Here is an 18,576-nt window from a genome sequence, read left to right as displayed (position 1 = left end):
AAGACACCAAACACTTTTCTTATCCTGAAACCTCTGGCAGTGAAAGTGCTACAGCTAAGAAAATCCTCACATAGTGCAGTGTGCTGTGGGCTGTAGAGAAACCTGCAGACATCTATCAACAGACATCCTATCCCATAAGTGTAGTTTAGTTTTATTTCCCCGAAAAGGCAGGGTTGCTCTTAGCTCTCTGCAGCCTTGCTGTGAGACACAACAACAAAGAAAAGCCTCACCTCACCATCACACATTAACAGTCAGCCGAAGGCTCGCTCCCTCTATTATTCCCATTGAAGCTTTATGAAACTAAGCAATTCTTTCACCCCGTATGTCCTCTGCACTGCCACGACTGTTTTTATATCATAATCTTTAAGATTGTTTCTCAGAGGAGGGGCACGGTGGAGAGGGGAAGCCTCCCAGAGGCAATGTGGGAAATGGAGTCAGGCGCATGTGAGCGAGGTTTTCAGCGGCACTGGTGCGTGAAGTGGAAAGCAGGGTCTGTTTCACAGGGTCTGCATTTCATGGTTAACACAGACTCAGGGAGCTGCTCGGCCCTCACTTATTTCCCTCACGTTCACCAGACTGTCAAGCCAAGTGACCACAGAAAGGAAGCAGGGGCAGTGACGTGAAACCGATAGCAAGAAACTCTGATTGGGTCATATATAATCTTATAATATATATATATAAAAAGGGCTGGACGCAAACAAAAATCTCCACTTTTCTACTAAAAGAAGTTTTAAATATAGAGGTTTTAACAACTCTTTGTGCTTGCGAAGGTTGGCAATTTCGCGCATGAGCTACTAAGAGCTTGCATGCAAATGAACATCAGTAAACCTTACCTTATTAACATTTGGCTGATGAAATATAAACTCGTGTTTTGCACCTGACTCTCTTTCTGTCAGCAGAACATCCTCTTAACACTCTTGGACATGTTCTTTGGGTTGGATGGACCTTTTAGCTTTGCTCATCATGCTTCATAGCAACAGCTTTGACTGGATGTCAGACAGTGCATGTAGTGAGAGAAATTCATTTGGCTCAGGAAAATAATCTGCATCAGTTTTCATTTTTGGTATTATAAGAAGAAACCAATAATAATAATAATAATAATAATAATAATAATAATAATAATAATAATAAAAAACCTGTGTAAGGCCCTTGAGTAAATCATGGCAGGCAGTTGATGCAAACTGATAGTAGATATTTGAATCCATCATATACAGCTTATATTTTACAGTTTTTCTGCCTATTTTCTAGTTCTCACGTATCACTACCAATTGAAGAGTCTAAAGTCTAGCTCAAACTTCCTCTGAGGCACATGAAGCCATCCACAGAACCTTTTCAAACTCCTGCTGATGCATGACAGGGCTGCTGGACACTTTGAGGAAAGTACATACCACCAGTACCAACCACCAGTGATTGGTTAATTGACAGAGGAGAGAGTAACAGCGTCTCTCCTTCCCAAAAAGCATGGCAGGTTACACACTATTAAGACTCCCGACTATGGATGGCTGTGGAGGTTTTTTTGGTGCTATGCAACTCCCCAGAATCTGTCAACTTGAAGAGTGGTTAGGATCCTACAGGAGGCTTGTTCAGCAGAATCAAGGTCAAATCACACGTTAGCTGTAACAGGACATGCATGTACAAAGAGAATGAGATTGATTGTGTGAAGCACAGGATAATCTCACTGACATGCTAGCTCATTTGATTGGAATGATCCTGGTTACTGTTTGGGGGGTCATCACCAATCAGATTCAGGGCTAATCGTCAAACGGATAACTGTCAATCCCACAGATATGTAGTAGCAACCTGGGGATCGATCAGTGTAAATGATCAATGACTAATCCTAAGTGCATTCCCCAGAGCATGCACCAAAAAGCCACGTTGATTACTTTGGTATTCCGTGTCAACATGAAACCCAAGCAGGAAATGTGGGGCTTTTTTTTTTTTTTTGATAATGTCAGATAGAAGCTTTCCTTGGGCTGTGTTCCATTCTGAATCTTGGCCTCTTTAAAAAGGTCAAGGCAACCTGGAGCATAGCTGAGCTGACGTTTTGGGAGAAGGTGGCTGGTGAGAGTGTTGTTAAGGTGATTGCTGCTTTGATTGCTACAAGCAGCCGGCATGTCCCCTTTAGCACTCTCTTTCTCTCTAGTGCTTTCCTTTCCCTGGGACTGCACTCACGGTTGTGATTTCTCCATACATCCCCCTCCCGGCAGATAAAAGAAGATAGAAGATGTGTCCGAAAAACTATAATGAGATGGAGGAAGGCAGGGAATTGGATGGATGTGCCCATGACTGCCTGGGTCTCTAAACTCACTGGCGGCGTAATAAAGGACTGAAGTGATCTCCACTGTAGTGTAATTGCACTCACAGATGATATGGGTTGGATTTTCCAGTTAATGCTGTATCCTTTGCATAAATATAAGCACATATTAGTCAAATAACCTGATATTAGCAAATGAAAGGACTAGGATATTTAATAGAAAAAAGGTGTAAGGGAGATGAGGAAGGGGGGGCAAGCCAACAATTCTTTTTTGTAATTGTTTTATGTTGGGTAATCGTATAAAGGCTCTGGAATGACAAGCAGAGTAAAGAGAACCAATTCAGCATCACACGAAAGCACATCGACTGTGGAAATCGGGTGAAATTGAATGACTGCAGCGTGAAAAGGCGGCTTGAGAGCTGCAGCACTCACACACTCCACTAGACTGGATAAGAACCTCTAGTGTGACAGTTCTGTCCTACTTGAGCGGGATGAGAATGTCAATGGTTGGTTGTGTTGGTGGAAAATGGCCATGCAGGTGTCTTAAGCGCTGCCTTTTTTTGCCTCGTGCATGCACGTGTGTTTTCTTTGCTAACCCTGAATACCACCCCCACAGCGAAATTCAGAAATGAGCTCTGCCGTCATTAAGATAACCGTCATGGCACATGCATTATTAGTGAGCCTGTATTTAAAGCACAATAAGATGCGGATAATAATCTACAATTATCCTCAGATGCACGTGAGCGGCAATCAGTGTCGTTTGGAGAATTACCAAGACGGCTAGACAAAAGACACTTCAGCTGGTTCTATATTCAGCGAAGTATAATTGTGACAGAGACTGTCAAGCGTAGAGCGAGCGCCGAGGTATTCGCCCGGTATGCCTCTGCATATCCTTGATGAAATGCAGGATTGTTTTGGTGTGTAGTTTTCAGAGACGTTGGGGTCGACTTCATCTTCGCCACGACTTTGGAAGGAGGAAAGAAAGAAAAACATCAAAGTTAGCATGCTTTCTATCAGAATAGTTTTTGTCGGTTGCAAGAAGAAGATGCATTTCAGTGAAAGTCTTGTTTATTTGTAAGCAGTTAAAGACGTTCTGTTCTGTCTGCTTCTTTTTTTTCCCCAGCAAATTCAGTTCATATAAAGAGATGACATTCAGTTAAAAATCCATCTGTGGTTTTGTAGTTTGGTCAAGGGAGAACAGACACTGCTTTGATATCCAAAGGCGTAATTCACAGAGGGGTGATGATGAGACGTGATGATGAAATTTATACACTTGTTTGTGTAAGTTACCCATTGGGGTAAAAGACTCTCTCAGGCCCTCTTATGAATATTTGAAGAGTCTCTAAATGAATTCTACAAGCAAACGCTACACTAATTTACTTTGTTTGTAAATGCTATAGAGTGGCAAAATGAATGCATTTCTTCCCTTGAGGCATGTTGTTTAATTAAACTTATAGGTAACTTTCTCTTTCTCTCTCTGGTGTGTTTGTGTTTCAGTCTGCTCGCAGTACTCGAGGGGCGTATTCGCCATTTTCGGCCTGTACGACAAGCGCTCTGTGCACACGCTGACGTCCTTCTGCGGAGCACTGCACATCTCCCTCATCACGCCCAGTTTCCCCATCGAGGGTGAGAGTCAGTTTGTGCTGCAGTTGAGGCCGTCTATACGAGGAGCGCTGCTCAGCATCCTCGACCACTACGACTGGAACCGCTTCGTCTTTCTATATGACACCGATCGGGGTGAGGCTCAAGCACACACACACACACACACTCTAACACATACACAAACACCAGCACTCACACACGCACACTTTGAAGGGATGAGGGATGTGAGTGAGTGTGCCTGCGTATGTGTGTGTGCGTGTTGTGTGTGCACACTTTTCAGGGATGAGGTATTTGCAAACACACATGCACACATACGCACACACTTTGCATGAATGAGGGATGTGATTGGGTGTGTGTGTGTACACACTTTGTAGAGATGAGGTGAAATGTAGTGTATTTAAACAGATTAACACTAGCAGCATTTAGTCAGTTATCGGATACTGTATAAAGACATCACAGGTTTTATAAATCCATAAAGGAGCTATTTTATAGCGCTGTAGTTTTCTCTAGTGGCTGTCTGAAGAACTGATGGACTCCTCCGTTTGTAAGGGATTTTTCCCCCCATCCTGCTAGTGTTTTCCTAAAAGAAAAAGCTGCTGTGGTTTTGTTTCTTCCGGAACATACGCCAGATCCTGAGCTCCCAGATCCCAACGAACACTTCCGCAGCGAAGAATCAGAGCTTGTCTTGTCTTTCCCCCTCCCTCGTCTTTTCTCTTTCCTCTCCATCAGTGTCTTTTCTTCTCTCTTCCTCTTCCCCCAGTGTGCTAGACTGCTACACTGGCAGGAGTCCCGGAGGAGAGCTGTGGCTTCTGCTCTGACACGTTTCTAAAAGCGCACTCTCTTCCTGCGAGAGCCTGGCAGATGAGCGACTGCTACATCTGACTTTATCCTCGTCTGTCATCACAGAGTGTGTGTTTTGAGTAGTCATACACTGGATAAACAACTCAGTTACCCATAGGATCAAATCCAGAAAAATAGGGGGATAGCTCCAAGTTACATGAAGTGCTTACTGAAGTGCAATTGACAGCCTATTAATTTTTTTTTTTTTTTAACTTACATATTTAAGGAATAAAACATTACAGGGTGTGCAGTTATGTAGGTATTTTCAAATAACAGCACGTGATTAAGTATTTTATTCCTCTTAACCCACAACAGTTTGCCTGTGATTACATTCTTTTAATTTATTAAAGAACATTTCAAGTTTCTAGTCACATTGAATGTTGGAAGAAACAAGTTATTTCCTGTTACACTTTTTATAACTCGGCACCAGCTACGAACCAGAATTAATTCTCCTCTGGGTGGCACCCTGTAGTGGGATCCTGTTATTGTCTACAGTCGTATACAGTCGAGGTCATAAGTTCACATATGCCTTGTAAAATCTGCGAAATGTTATTAATTTTTGAAAAAGGGAAGCATGATTTTGTATTTTTTATTTAGTAAAACCCCAAATAAGCTCTTTCACATAACAGATGGTTATATATAACCCACAAGACATGAATTGAAGTTGATGATTAATACTGTGTGTTGTTACCTGGATGATCAGTGACATTCATTGATGCTCAAGAAGGCAACATGATACACTAAGCCCCGGGGGGTGTAAACTTTTAAACACAGTGCTTGGTGTAAATTGTTATTTCAGAAGCTACATAAGATACATGTTTTCCAGAAGACAAAATATTACCAATTTACACTGTTCAGAAGTTTATACCCCCCTGGTTCATAATGCATCATGTTGCCTTCTGTAGAATCAGTGAATGTTTTCAGCTGTTGTAATAGTTGAGTCCTTCAGTTATCCTCAGTGTGAGAAAATGGATCTCAAAGTCATAGAGCAACGTTTGGAAAGGGGTCAAGTATGCAAAAGATGCTGGAAAAGCAAAGAATGTGCAGGACCTAAATATCTCTGAAGAACAGTAGGGCAGTTTAGCTGCTCAAGACAAACAATGACGCATGAATAACTATCACAGAACATAAAGACAGTCTCTGATCCTCCGGGTTTCAGCATACAGTATTAAGAATGAAGCACATGTAAAATTTGATCTGTTCATTGGTGTAAATTTGTTGTTGTGTGGACTGTAAACATCTGTTATGTAAAACAGCTTATTCAGGGCAAAACTAAATTTTAAAAAAGCCTGCAATTTTTATGATTCTTCTTATTTATTTATTTATTTATTTATTTATTTATTTATTTATTTATTTATTTATTTATTTATTTTAATAATTAGCACATTACAGATTCTGCAAGGTGTACAGTATGTAATTTGTCCTGTACTCTAGACAATTTTGCACCTGATGTGTGAGTTACAGTGAGATTATCAGAGAATACAGTATAAGGTCTTGTGTAATGTGCATTAGAAGGATGTTTAAATAATAATGTAGAATCAGTCTGCTTTCCTACTAGGTACTCTTTTTTGGTGCTACAGAGCATATTTCCCCCAGAAAACACAAAATCTAAACTTAATGATATATTGATCGATTGATTTGATCTGTTTGAATGTAAATGGCATGTTAGTTAGTTTTGGAACATCCGGTGCTATCTTCACTACACTTGAAACATTCAGTGGCCTAAAAATGGCAAGTGTGAAAGCAGCCTAATGTTACCTATAATAAGTGTATTAGGTATTAAAGGCATGCAGAGGTAGTATCTAATTATTTGACATGCTTTGAGAATCTAATATATAAATAACTGGAGAAAAAAATAGCCAAATAAATAAAAGCTTCACATGGTGGATTTACCCGACTGGGCTGGCTGGCAAATATACAAACACACACACACACATGCACACGCACACACAGCCTCGGGCTACAGATTTATCAGATATTAATCAGTGCTCTGTTCTGTGTTGGTTATTTGAAGTAAAGGCTGTGGCTGTAAATTGAAAGTGAAGGCATTTTATAAAAGTATCCGGTGCAGAAAGCAGCAGCTATGCTGGAGTGCTGCTGGTGTGATTATGTATCAGATATCAGAGAACACTGACATGTAAACAATACTGATCCTCAAATGAAAACCATTGCCCATCTATCCATCCATCCATCTGTTTTCTGTAGCGCTTATCCTATACAGAGTAGCAAGGAAACTAGAGTCTATCCCGGGGGACTCTGGGCACAAGGTGGGGGACACACTGTACAGGCTGTCAACCATTTACAGGGTACAGAGGATACGACAGACAATTTAGAGATGACAGTCAACCTAAAAGTTGTCTTAGGACAGGGGAGAAAACCAGAGTACTTGGATAAAAACCCTGACTCTGGAGGTGCAGGGCAAACAGGCTACCCACTACAGCCACTGCCCCACCCTAACCACCACTATTGCCTATATGAGTCTAAAAAAATATTTTTTTTAATACCTTAATATCTATATCACTTCTTTTACTCAATTACATGTCCATTAAAAATCAATTTTTAATTTAGAAACTTGACACATGACAAGACTCAGAGATTGTGAGAATTAGTATTTGTCAATCTGATTAATTGCACTTTTTCATTTTTTTTTTATTTAACAATATTGTTTAACATGCAAGCAAACAACAATAACAGTAGTAAATAATATATAATAATAATAATATTTAATAATTATGGTCTAATTAAGTATCATGAACAATTTTATTAGAATTCAAAAAGGCACAGTAGTAGTACAATATAGCAAATGTTGCATATGCATACATGCTAAATTTTGGCAATTTTGAAAGACTTTTTATTGACATTGCATATGTATTGCATTGCTTTTTTTCTTTATCTCTCTCTCTCTCTCTCTCTCTCTTTCTGAGTCTGAGTCTAAAAATTTCTATAGGTTATATGTCTTATATAGTCAAAATTCCATAGGCTACAACAGTGACTTTTCAATTTTTTAATGATTTTCCTCACTTGTAATCTTAAATAAATAAATGACCTAGCCATAATCTAGCAAGCTAACGTAGCTAGTTAATGCCTACTAAAAATGTTGCTAATTTATCCACTAAAATAAACCTTCCAGGAATGACAATACATCCATCCATCCATCCTCTACACCACTGCTCCCGCTGGGTCACGGGGTACCTGGAGCCTATCCCTAGAGAGGACCAGAATGTCAGTCTATCATAGGGCACCATCACACACTATTGGACAATTTAGATATTCCAGTCAGCCTACAATGCATGTCTTTGAACTGGAGAGGAAACCCCAGTGGAGGCAGGATTCAAACCCCCAGCCCTGGAGGTGTAAGGCAAAGGGCTATCCACCAAGCCACCATGATGACAGTATATTCACAAGATCAATGACTTTTACATGTTTTAAAGCAATGAAATTAATCTTTTGCACATATACCTACACCAAATGTGTTGTTGCCACTGAATCAGTGATGTTCAGGATAAATATTTGGAATACATTTTAGGTTGCATATCTACACTCACATGTCAGCAGATAGCATATTCACTGAGGACCAGTACAATATGGCCACCGTATTGATTTATAACTCTCTGTATTTAAAATGATCTATGATTCCAACAAATGAACAACAACAAAAAACATGAACCAAGGCAACTGGAAAGTGGCCCATCGTTCTGCTTGCTGGTTAAAAAACAATATTATTGATTGCCAGTGCTGGCTACAGTGCCTCACCATGTGGAAATGTAGGCTGCGGATGCTAGAACAAGCTAGCAGTAGGCTAGCAATAACGAACAGACATGATTCCCAAATGGTGAACTGCAGGCTTGCCAGATTAGGCATAGGTTAATCCATTAATTATCAAAGCGAAAGGGAGGTGGTGCCAGTTACTGATTGTGACCATAAGGGTCCGTTTTACACGGACATCTGCTCATCCTGGAGTCAAGTGGCCCTAGGAGGCAGCGGGTGTCTCTCTCCAGCAGCCACATTAACATATCTAACACAGCAATGTGGCATGCTGAAATTAAAACTGTACTCATCAGTGCATTGAGAACCTCAAAAACATCTCAAAGCTGGGAGAACATGCAGCTTTGTGCCTGCCAGTGTGACTTAGGAACATGACTGGTATGTTATTTCAGGAGCTTCAGAGAGCCTGAGAAAGTGCTGATCTATTTTATTGAGTGGAAACGGAGCTGCTGTGAAAACTGAATATTCACATTAGTATTCAGATATTGCCTGCTAGGGGGTTGTTTTGATGACTCACGCCTTAAAATGTCCACAAAATGAAAATTTGTGGGCTTTGGCATCCTGGAAACACTTGCCAATCTGGTGGATGTGGGTAGGGTTTAAGTTTAATCTGATTCATCAAATGAAAACTTACATGAGGTCATCACTAAGCTTGATGTATTGCTTAGCATAAAATTCTTAGCCTAATATTAGTTATTTTTTATAGTAAACAAATAATTTTAAGTTTAACAGTATGAGTTAATATACCAAATATATGCTGGTTTGTTAAGGGAAGACTATTAGCATGCTAATCTAGCACGGTGTACTCTAATAAAGACAATACATGCACAAGCTAATAGCAGAGGTAATTGGATAAGCGGTACAGACAATGCAATGAAATGAAAATATATTTACACAGATACTTAACACATGGACTGCAGCACTGATGATTAATGGAAATGTCTCACAAGATTTTGAAGAACAGTTCAGTAAGGCTTTGTATCTTGAATGCTAAGGATGATGCGAGAGATGCTCAGCTCAGCCATTAAAAACATACGAATTATACTCACAGTCCTCACTCTGATTTATGCTGACAGCCTCCTCTTCTCTTCTACAGGATACTCTATCCTCCAGGCCATCATGGAAAAAGCAGGTCAGAATGGCTGGCAGGTCAGTGCAATCTGCGTGGAGAACTTCAACGATGCAAACTACCGGCAGCTCCTGGAGGACCTGGACCGCAGGCAGGAGAAAACCTTTGTCATAGACCTGGAGCCAGAACGACTCACCAACATGCTGGAGCAGGTACAACTCAGATGGCAGCACAAAAAGCAAATGGGAATCACATGACTCACATGTTTACATCTGATCATTTCACCTTTATGTGCAAAAGCATCTAATAAATATTTAGAACAGATCTGAACTTGATGAAATCACAATGTCAGATATTGTACAAGCGTAATTTCTGTCTCAGAGACACCAAAGAATTGAATTTCTGCTTGTTTTGTGGTGTCTGTGTCACTTCACACTCCACGGTGGTGTTTAATGCCTCACATGAAAATAGACACTTTAGGTTTTTTCCGTTTTTAACTGGCAACTATGTCACAGTTAAAGTTACTGAGATCGCTGAGATTTTTTGAGAATGTTGGTCGATGGATTTGACGGTTGTAATGTTCAGATCCTACCACTGTCAAACTGCTACCCCTGGGCCCTTGATAAAGGCCTTTAACCCTCTTATGGGACAGCCTTAGACTAGATTTTGGAGTGTAGCTGTGATGATTTGTGTTCATTCAGTCACAAGAGCATTAGTGAGATCAGACACTGGTGTTTGGTGAGGAGGTCTGGGGTGCAGTCAGCATTTCAGGTTCATCCCAAACGACGTGTTCAGTGGTGTTGAGCTCAGGGCTCTGTGCAGGATACTCGAGTTCTTCCACTCTATCCGTGGTAAACCATGTCTTCATGGAGCTCACTTTGTGCACAGGAGCATTATCATACTGGAACAAGTTTGAGCCTCTTAAGGAAAACTGGAAATCTACAGTTTACAGAGACATTCTACACAACTGGTAAATTTGTGGCAACAGTTGGGAGAAGAACCACATAAGGCTCTGGTGTCCAAATACTTCTCGTCGTGTAGTATATGTATATGTAGTATATTTGTATTCCTCCTTCCTTCGTCAGAATTTCCTTTTCAGAGGCCCATAAAATCTTTGTAGGGTAGGATTTATACACAATTCTTCAGTACTTTGTTTGTGACCCACGGTACTTTCTACAGTGATCTACACTGTAGAACTAGTTTGTCATTTTTAGAGCCAGTTACCTATGAGGTTTGCAGTTGCAATTGCAGTGAAATATTGACAAATGCTGCCAACTGACACCACCTGTCCATTTTAACTGTGTATGTTTTTGTCCAGGCCAGAAAAAATGTTAACATTACCCTGAAATGATGGACATAGCCAGATCTAATTCATACAGTTACTATTATGCTGATCTAAATTATGGACCAAACTATCTACAGTGGTATATCCAAGAATTACACATGGTATCCAGATCCAGATTTTTGACGTAGCAACAATTTTTTTTACAACATCAGGAAATGAGGTCAGTAAAGTTGTGGTCTAGAATTAAGGGTTTATTAGCATATAACATGCATACAGAAAAAAGACTTCAGTCTCGTGACCTGGCAAGCAATTAGCTAAAAATGAGTTCATGTGCTTAAAATCCTACAACCCAGATACACAATCTGGAACAAACCAGGTGTAAACTGTCTACAGTTAAAAAAAATCTGCCTGAACAAACAACCAGTTTAAAACTGTTTACAATGATTTAGTGCGCAAGAGCATTTTCTATATGCTGTGACCGATTTTCACATGATTGCCTTTCAAAATAATTTCCCTCGCTGTCACGGGTCTTTGAGATATGAGAGGCCGTATTTACTTAATATCTCTGCTCTGACAGAACATTATAAGCTGAGGCAGTGTCTATTATTGCTGTTAATTAAAAACAGCAGAAGTCTGATTTCCCCCTCGGCTGGTAGCACAGGCATTTCATTCAGGTGTCGAGCGAACAGTGACGACCTTGTGTGTGTGTGTGTGTGTGTTGTTTTAACAGATCGTGAGCGTTGGCAAGCATGTCAAAGGCTACCATTACATCATGGCAAATTTGGTGAGTGAAATTGTTTTCTTCCTTCTATTCCTTCCCGAATATTTCCTCAACTCACATCCTCCTACTCTTCCTTCCTCCCTCAGTGGCTTTGTTAATCTTTTTTCTTTTCAAGATGTCGAGTCTAATTCATATTCCGGGCTGCTGCGCCGGTGACAAAACAGCACAGGCTTGGGATTGGCTCAGGAGGGCAAGAAGGGGGGACGAGTGTTTACAGAATCAGTCTTATCACAGGCCAGCTTGAATATTTCTCTTCCTCTCTTCCTCTCGCTTTTGTCCACCGCAACAGGGTTTTAAGGACATCAATCTGGAGCGTTTCATGCATGGCGGGGCAAACGTGACAGGCTTTCAGCTGGTGGACTTCAGCAATCCCATGGTGATTAAACTCCTGCAGCGCTGGAACAAGCTGGACCAGAGAGAGTACCCCGGTTCAGACGTTCCTCCCAAGGTAAATTCACTTGCGCTGTGATTCAGATGTAGAAGTTCCTGCTAAAATATATACCAGACAGAATGCTTTTTTGCTTTGTTTTTTTAGTTCTATTTTAATGGTCTACACTGTAATTAGCTGTATTAAGTTCTCAGGTCTTTGACAAACTAGAACTGTCACGATTCCCTCTTCGCGTAGTGGTTCCCATGGCGACGAGCATCACATGATAAAATCTTGGTTCTCCACCCCCTTTTTTTACCAGTTGTGTTCACCTGTCCTGTGTTTTTTCCCCCAATATCATCTGTATCACTTTTTTATGCAGAGTCTTATTGATAATAACACTTTGTTTTTATCCTCATGTCCTAGCCTTCTTGTTTGAATAAAAGAGTTTTCATGTTCTGCATCTCCACAGATTTGACCCTAGTTCCTGTTCCTCCTTTCCGATTATGGATTGCCATAGCAACTGCACTGTGGTATAAACATATGAGACGCTTTATTTGTTTATATCGAATTTTTTATTGGTTTAAAACAAGATCTACCGATTTCTCACAGGGATTTGAACAAAGACAAACTCACTACTAATAACAAACTAAGCAGAATACTTGGTTTGCTAGCGTTCTGTACATTTCATCACCCAAAGCCCCACATGCAATGTATTATTCTGTATATTTTAGATGCACTGTATATGCAATGATTAAGCTTCTTTCAGCATCAGCAGTTTCCTATTAGCCATCCTGGGTGTAACGTTGCTAGAGATGCTAGAGCCGCAGCTGCATTTTCAGTCCTTTTCCGTTCACCATGATTGCGCATCCCCATGGGAGCTGATGAGGATGACAGTCTGTAGAGAATGCCACGAGATTGACGTGCAGAAGGAAATCCTCTTGGCTTGGCCTTGAGGGATGCTGCATTAGGACGGCTTTTCCTAAGCATACACCGCTGGCAAGGGTTGAGACCTGTGTCCTCGAGAGGTTATGGGTTTTAATGGCTCACAGAGGGACACTTGGCCAGCAGTGTTTTTTTCTTTTTGTGCGTGTGTGTGTGTGTGGGTGTATGGGTGTGTGTTTGACCACATATGGATATAGAAATCTGTGATTCGTACACATTGTAAGTGACTGCAGGTCTAACAGCATGGATCTGGCATGGTTTGCTCTCCCTGCGTGTTTGTTCAAAGCCGTGTTATTTGCATAGCCGAAGCCACACTCGATGCTCGCCTAGCACTTAATTGAAGCTCTTTTGGTGCCACGGTTATTCTCGGAGTCCCTGAAGTCTGTGCTATCCTCTTCATCATCTGAATCCTCAGCAGCTGCACCCGGCTCAGTCCTCTTGTTTAAAGGCTTAGATAAATTTGTGCCCCTGCTCCGAACTGCAGAGGTCCAGATGAAGCGGCGGGCATTACTGCAGGATGAATGGGGCTGAACGTATTCCCTTTAAGCCCCCCCCAACCCTGGTGCTAACAGCAGGCTGCTTTCCTCCTGTGCATCACCCCAAAGCGTCTCTAATGAATCTAAAGCAGTGACGTAACATCCGCCTCCCGGCCAGGAGGACATAATGAACTCCTGTCATTTTTGATAATTAATACATGACTGCAGCGCTGGGCGAGTCTCTTGGTGCATCTTCTGCTTTCTTCATCTCCACCTTCTTCTTCTCTCACACGTTCTTCTGTCTGTCTCCTTCACCTCCTTTGACAATCTGATGTTTTTCGCCTTGAGGCCTCTCCATGGGTTTGGTGTTTTTGTTTGTAAAAGAAAAAAAAATCTGTGCCAGCAATCCTTCACCTTACACCTTTTCCCAAAGCTTTGAACTGCCTTCAAACAGATAAGAGCAGCTGAACAGTGAGGCATGGAAAAGGAGGGGCGGAAAGAAAAGGCAGGAATGTTTATTCACTCGAGAAGGGAGGATTAAAATCGAGTTTAGTAACAGTGGCAGGTCAGAGTAAATGGTTCACAGACCAGACTGCAGACTGAAAGCAAATTTGTTCTCCAAAATGCCCCATTGGTTTCATTTTCAGCATGGAATTATAATCATACACTGATAATAGTAATACACTGATTACCACATTTCAACTTTATGCAAAAGCCCAGTCTGGTCTCTTAGATCGGACCAATCAATTCTCAAACCTTCACCTAATTACAGCAGTTGGGTGCCATGTACTGTATGACTCCAACTTGCCTAATTATAACAATAAATTGCATAAAATTTCAAAGGGATTATTGTGTTATGGCACAGCTTAGTGTTAATTCTGTAAAATGCATTCTGAAAGCTGATTGGCTGATACCAGTTATGTGTTTTAGCAACCCAGTAATTATTATATATTGTTTTCAGATTAGTGAGTGGCCTCACCCAGGATCCGTGGGTGTGAGGTGAGAATACAACCTGATTGGAACGGGGCATGGTCCTCTCACACAACCACACATTCATTCACATCTAGGGGCAGTTGAATTTTATTTCTCTTGATACTGAATGAACACAAAACAATTTATCACTATTTCACATTTGATCTCTGAACCGGCATCGAAAAGACTTAAACATGTTTAACTTGCAGACTGTAATAAAACACACATTTCTTTAAAATCGTCTTTAAAGACCGACATCTTTAAAGACCCATTTGCATACCCTGTAATTATCATCCATGCCCTACGGGCTAGGGGTGGAAGTGCAGAGCTAAAATATTGGCACCTCATGCAGTGTCTTTGCAGCTTTACATAGGAGATGAGATGTTAGAGAGAGAGAGAGAGCAAAAGAAAAACTTCTATGAGTCATATCTGCATATCACACGTCTCATTCACACATATACTAGGGGCTAGGGGCGGAAGAGCAGAGCAAAAATAATGGCACCTAATGAAGTGTCTTTGCAGCCTTATATATGAGATGAGGGAGAGAGAGATAGAGGGAAAGAGAGAGAGAATGCAAATGAAAGACTTCTGTGAGTCATATCTTCATATCGCACGTCTCATCCACACATTTCTTTGCATTTGTCAAAAGCAAAGACAGATGTGTGTATGAACTGCATCCAGGAACACCAGCACCCTCCTCTCCTCAAGCCCCTCCCCCTGAAACCAAACATGCATGTGTAATTTAACATGCTCAATAAATGTCCAGCGTCGTGCTTGTATGAGTCCTTCCAAATGTGCTCTCTTCTCCTGTTCCCATTCCCCATTTGCTTGTTTTCATGCTGACACACTCACTGAACCCATTTTTTGTGCTACAGGAGCATGACGTCATTTCTGTAATGCAGCTGTTCTTTATCTGAACCAGCAAATGCACTGAATTGTCCTGCTCAGTATTTTGTATTTGTAAACATTGTGAGCAAACACATTTCACTCATCAATCTCCTTATTTAGGATGCTGTTGCTGATTTCAGCATCGCATCAATTCCACCAGCATTTACTAAAGGTTTATCTTATTTAACCCTCCTATTATCTTTGTGGTCAATCTGACCCCATTCAATGATTAATGTCTCTAAATATGTTTGACTTTTTTTTTTTTGCTTCATATTTAATGACTTTTCTCTAATGTAATGGGGACAACCAGGTAAACATAAAATGATCCTCATAATATGCTTTCAATGGCCTGTACACATTCTGTGGCATGAGTGTTACTTGGGGTCAGTTTGGTTTAAAAAAAAAAATACATTCATTTGGTTGTTTTGGCTAATAGTGAGGTCACTATAACAATCAATTTTATAATCTTCAAGACATCCCTTTGCTTTAGGGCTCTAACCTAACATGAGTATCTGTGGTATTGCGAGAACTACTGAGAGTTCACGCAACATGGTGGAGGGAAAACATCATTTCTCAGACACCCAGAGGAAAAGACATTTGATCAGAACCTTTGAACAGAAATTATACTACTTTCCAAATGTTTTAAATAACAAAAATATGTACTTAGAAATAAAATAAAGCCATTAAAAGGGGAAAAAAGTCACGCATTAGACATTCTGGTTGTTTAGGAGAATGGGGTGGGTTGGGGTTATGTTTTATTTGAAAAGCTTTTTATGGAGTCAACAAAGAAACATGAATTGCCCGAGAAAAATACCTGAGTAAAAATTATATTCTGTAGGTTTAAATTGCTGGGGTCAAATTGATCCCAAGGGCAAAACATTTGTAAATTTGAGGATAACAGGAGGGTTAAATAGATTTATATACTGTATGTCTGATCAGTGATAGTACAATAACGTAAATTTAGCCAAATAGCCAGGAGATTTTCTGTCGAATCACACATCCACCATAGAAAACACCATCTTAGCAACAGATTCAACGTGGCTTTATATTTTGTGGGTTTATCCTAATTTTGCAGTGTAACAGATGTTTCTGGATAACAAGGTTAAGGTTAAAGTATCATCAGTGTTCACAAACCTGAGCATATGACACCACCATTAGACTTTTCTAATCACTTTTCACTTTTCACCATTGTATTTAGCATCAAATCCTGGGTACAATTACACCATACAATTATTAGCATCTCTAGGTAACATCTACTTGTAGGTATAGTTTATCTAAAATAAATTTGCTAGCTTTTTCTTACCAGATAGTTGCCACTAACTAGCTGTTTGTGTTAGCCATCTTCCAAACACAACACAGCTAGCTAGCTATCTGTTATCTGGTGCGTATGGTAGATGTTTTTTTTTTTTTGTTTGTTTGTTTGTTTGTTTTTTTCAAACGTATAGGTATACTATAGTTATATAATGTTTGGGCAGTATAAATGTAAACAATCCATCTACCAAACACAACACAACTAGCTTCTGTAGCTAATCAGTGTAAGCTATTTGGTGTGAAGAAGCTAGCGAATTTGCTAACTTTGTTGAGAAATAAGTAGATAATAGGAGTAATAGTTAATTATATATTTATTATTAATATTAATATTGATAGTAATTCTATTAATGTTAACAGGAGTGAAACGCATTAAAATTATTAATGTATTATTTTAATAAATCATTTATTTTAAATAGTTTATTTAAAATCCATGATTGCTGAAGGAGGGATTGCTGAAATTCACACAAGGCACAAAATATCTTGTCCTTTAGCTTGTACAATACAGTAAACCTGTAGCTGATATTCGTATATTTATTAATCCAATATTTGTGTTTTTGGTTTCTGTAACTCTATGAAAATGACACTATCAGAGAATGGAGCACAAAGCCCAGAGGTGGAGGTGGTATGCATTTGAACGAGGTGCTGTACAGGATGTGTGGTATTTAGATGACCTTTACCTGACCTTCTCTCTATGCAGTACACCTCCGCTCTGACATACGACGGAGTGATGGTGATGGCAGAAGCCTTTAGGAACCTGCGCAGGCAGAAGGTGGACATCTCGCGCAGAGGCAATGCCGGAGACTGTCTGGCAAATCCAGCAGCTCCCTGGAACCAAGGCATCGACATGGAGCGCACACTAAAACAGGTATGCAAAGCCCAAAAGGAGCGGTTTACTGAGCATACGCAGTGCGGGGGGTAAAATACCCTGATTTAACCCGTTGTCATGATTGTGTATATCAGAAGCTTGTGTTGATTTTTATCGTTGATTTATCATAATAAAGAAAAAAAACGCTAACTAGTAACTTTATAAGTAAACTGGGTTAAAATCAAAAACGGAAAATGTACGTAAGAGTAACCGCGTCTAGGTTGTCTACTTAATGTTTTGTTTAGTGCTATTTGCAATATTGTTGGCTAAGTTAACTAGTTAGCTAATCTGACAACTGATTAGACAGTTTGAGGTGTTGGTTTGCTAATGTAACTAGCTATGCAAGCTATTTATGTTATCTTGTTTAGTTTAGTCTTGGTAACAGACAAAGTACTGCTAAACAAAGCTAAGTTGAAAGCTGATTTTACAATTTGAGGAATTGTTAGTTGGCTTGCTAATGTTACTAGCCATACAGGCTAGCTAGGTTAATATGTTACATTAGGCTGTGTAACTGACAAAGCACTGTTAAGCAAAGTGACTTCTAGATTAAAATAAAAACTCCAAGAAAAAGTCATAATTAATGGGTTCTTTTACAAAATAGATATGAACCCAGCTCTTAATAATGTTACAAAAGATTTGGGGAAAAAAATAACATATTGTAGTTATTTAGAGAGAACATAAAGTGTCTTTATAAGATGTTGGGCCACCATGAGCCACCAGATCTAATTCATTACACCTTCACTGCAAGTCTCTGGAACTATACTGGAGGAATGAGCCCTATTTTTCTAACAGCTTTTTCTTCAGTCTGTGATCTAACACTTCACTCCAGAATCTATAAAAAAAAAAAAAAAGGTGTTCAATTGAATTGAGATCTGGTGCGAGTGGAGACCATAGCATTTGACTTACAACAATGTCATCTCGTGTCTTGTGGGGGACAGAAGACACTATACTCATCATGGATAGAAATGTTTCATCACAGGATTAAAGGATATCAGTCAGAAGAATTTTGTATTGATTGGCAGTGAGGCTTCCCTTAGAGGTGGAAAGTATTTGCCCCCACGGTATAACAGAGCCGCTTGTTTTTCATTTCATTGTCCCCCAATCACAAATCTATCTTTTCTATATATGGGGGATACTGCAAGGGAGAATGTTGACT

The 18,576-nt window shown here is 40.0% G+C and overlaps 1 protein-coding gene across 12 annotated transcripts in view; it reads left to right on the top strand.

Moving 5' to 3' along the window:
- The window catches only part of gria4b (glutamate receptor, ionotropic, AMPA 4b), a 107,345-nt gene that overhangs the window by 45,246 nt on the left and 43,523 nt on the right, over positions 1-18,576 (top strand). For all 12 annotated transcript variants that reach the window (XR_009207243.1, XR_009207242.1, XM_058415720.1 and 9 more), the window contains exons 3-7: positions 3,752-3,991; positions 9,558-9,742; positions 11,546-11,599; positions 11,886-12,044; positions 17,253-17,420. Coding sequence is in view for 10 of the 12 variants with exons in the window: in XM_058415720.1 (XP_058271703.1) it covers positions 3,752-3,991; positions 9,558-9,742; positions 11,546-11,599; positions 11,886-12,044; positions 17,253-17,420 (806 nt within the window). In the remaining 2 variants the exon portion in view is untranslated. The remainder of the gene's footprint in view (positions 1-3,751; positions 3,992-9,557; positions 9,743-11,545; positions 11,600-11,885; positions 12,045-17,252; positions 17,421-18,576) is intronic.

This window comes from Hemibagrus wyckioides, linkage group LG18 (genome assembly GCF_019097595.1).
Source record: "Hemibagrus wyckioides isolate EC202008001 linkage group LG18, SWU_Hwy_1.0, whole genome shotgun sequence".
In the NCBI taxonomy this organism is placed as follows: Eukaryota; Metazoa; Chordata; class Actinopteri; order Siluriformes; family Bagridae; genus Hemibagrus; species Hemibagrus wyckioides.
This window is presented reverse-complemented; position numbering and strand designations above follow the sequence as displayed.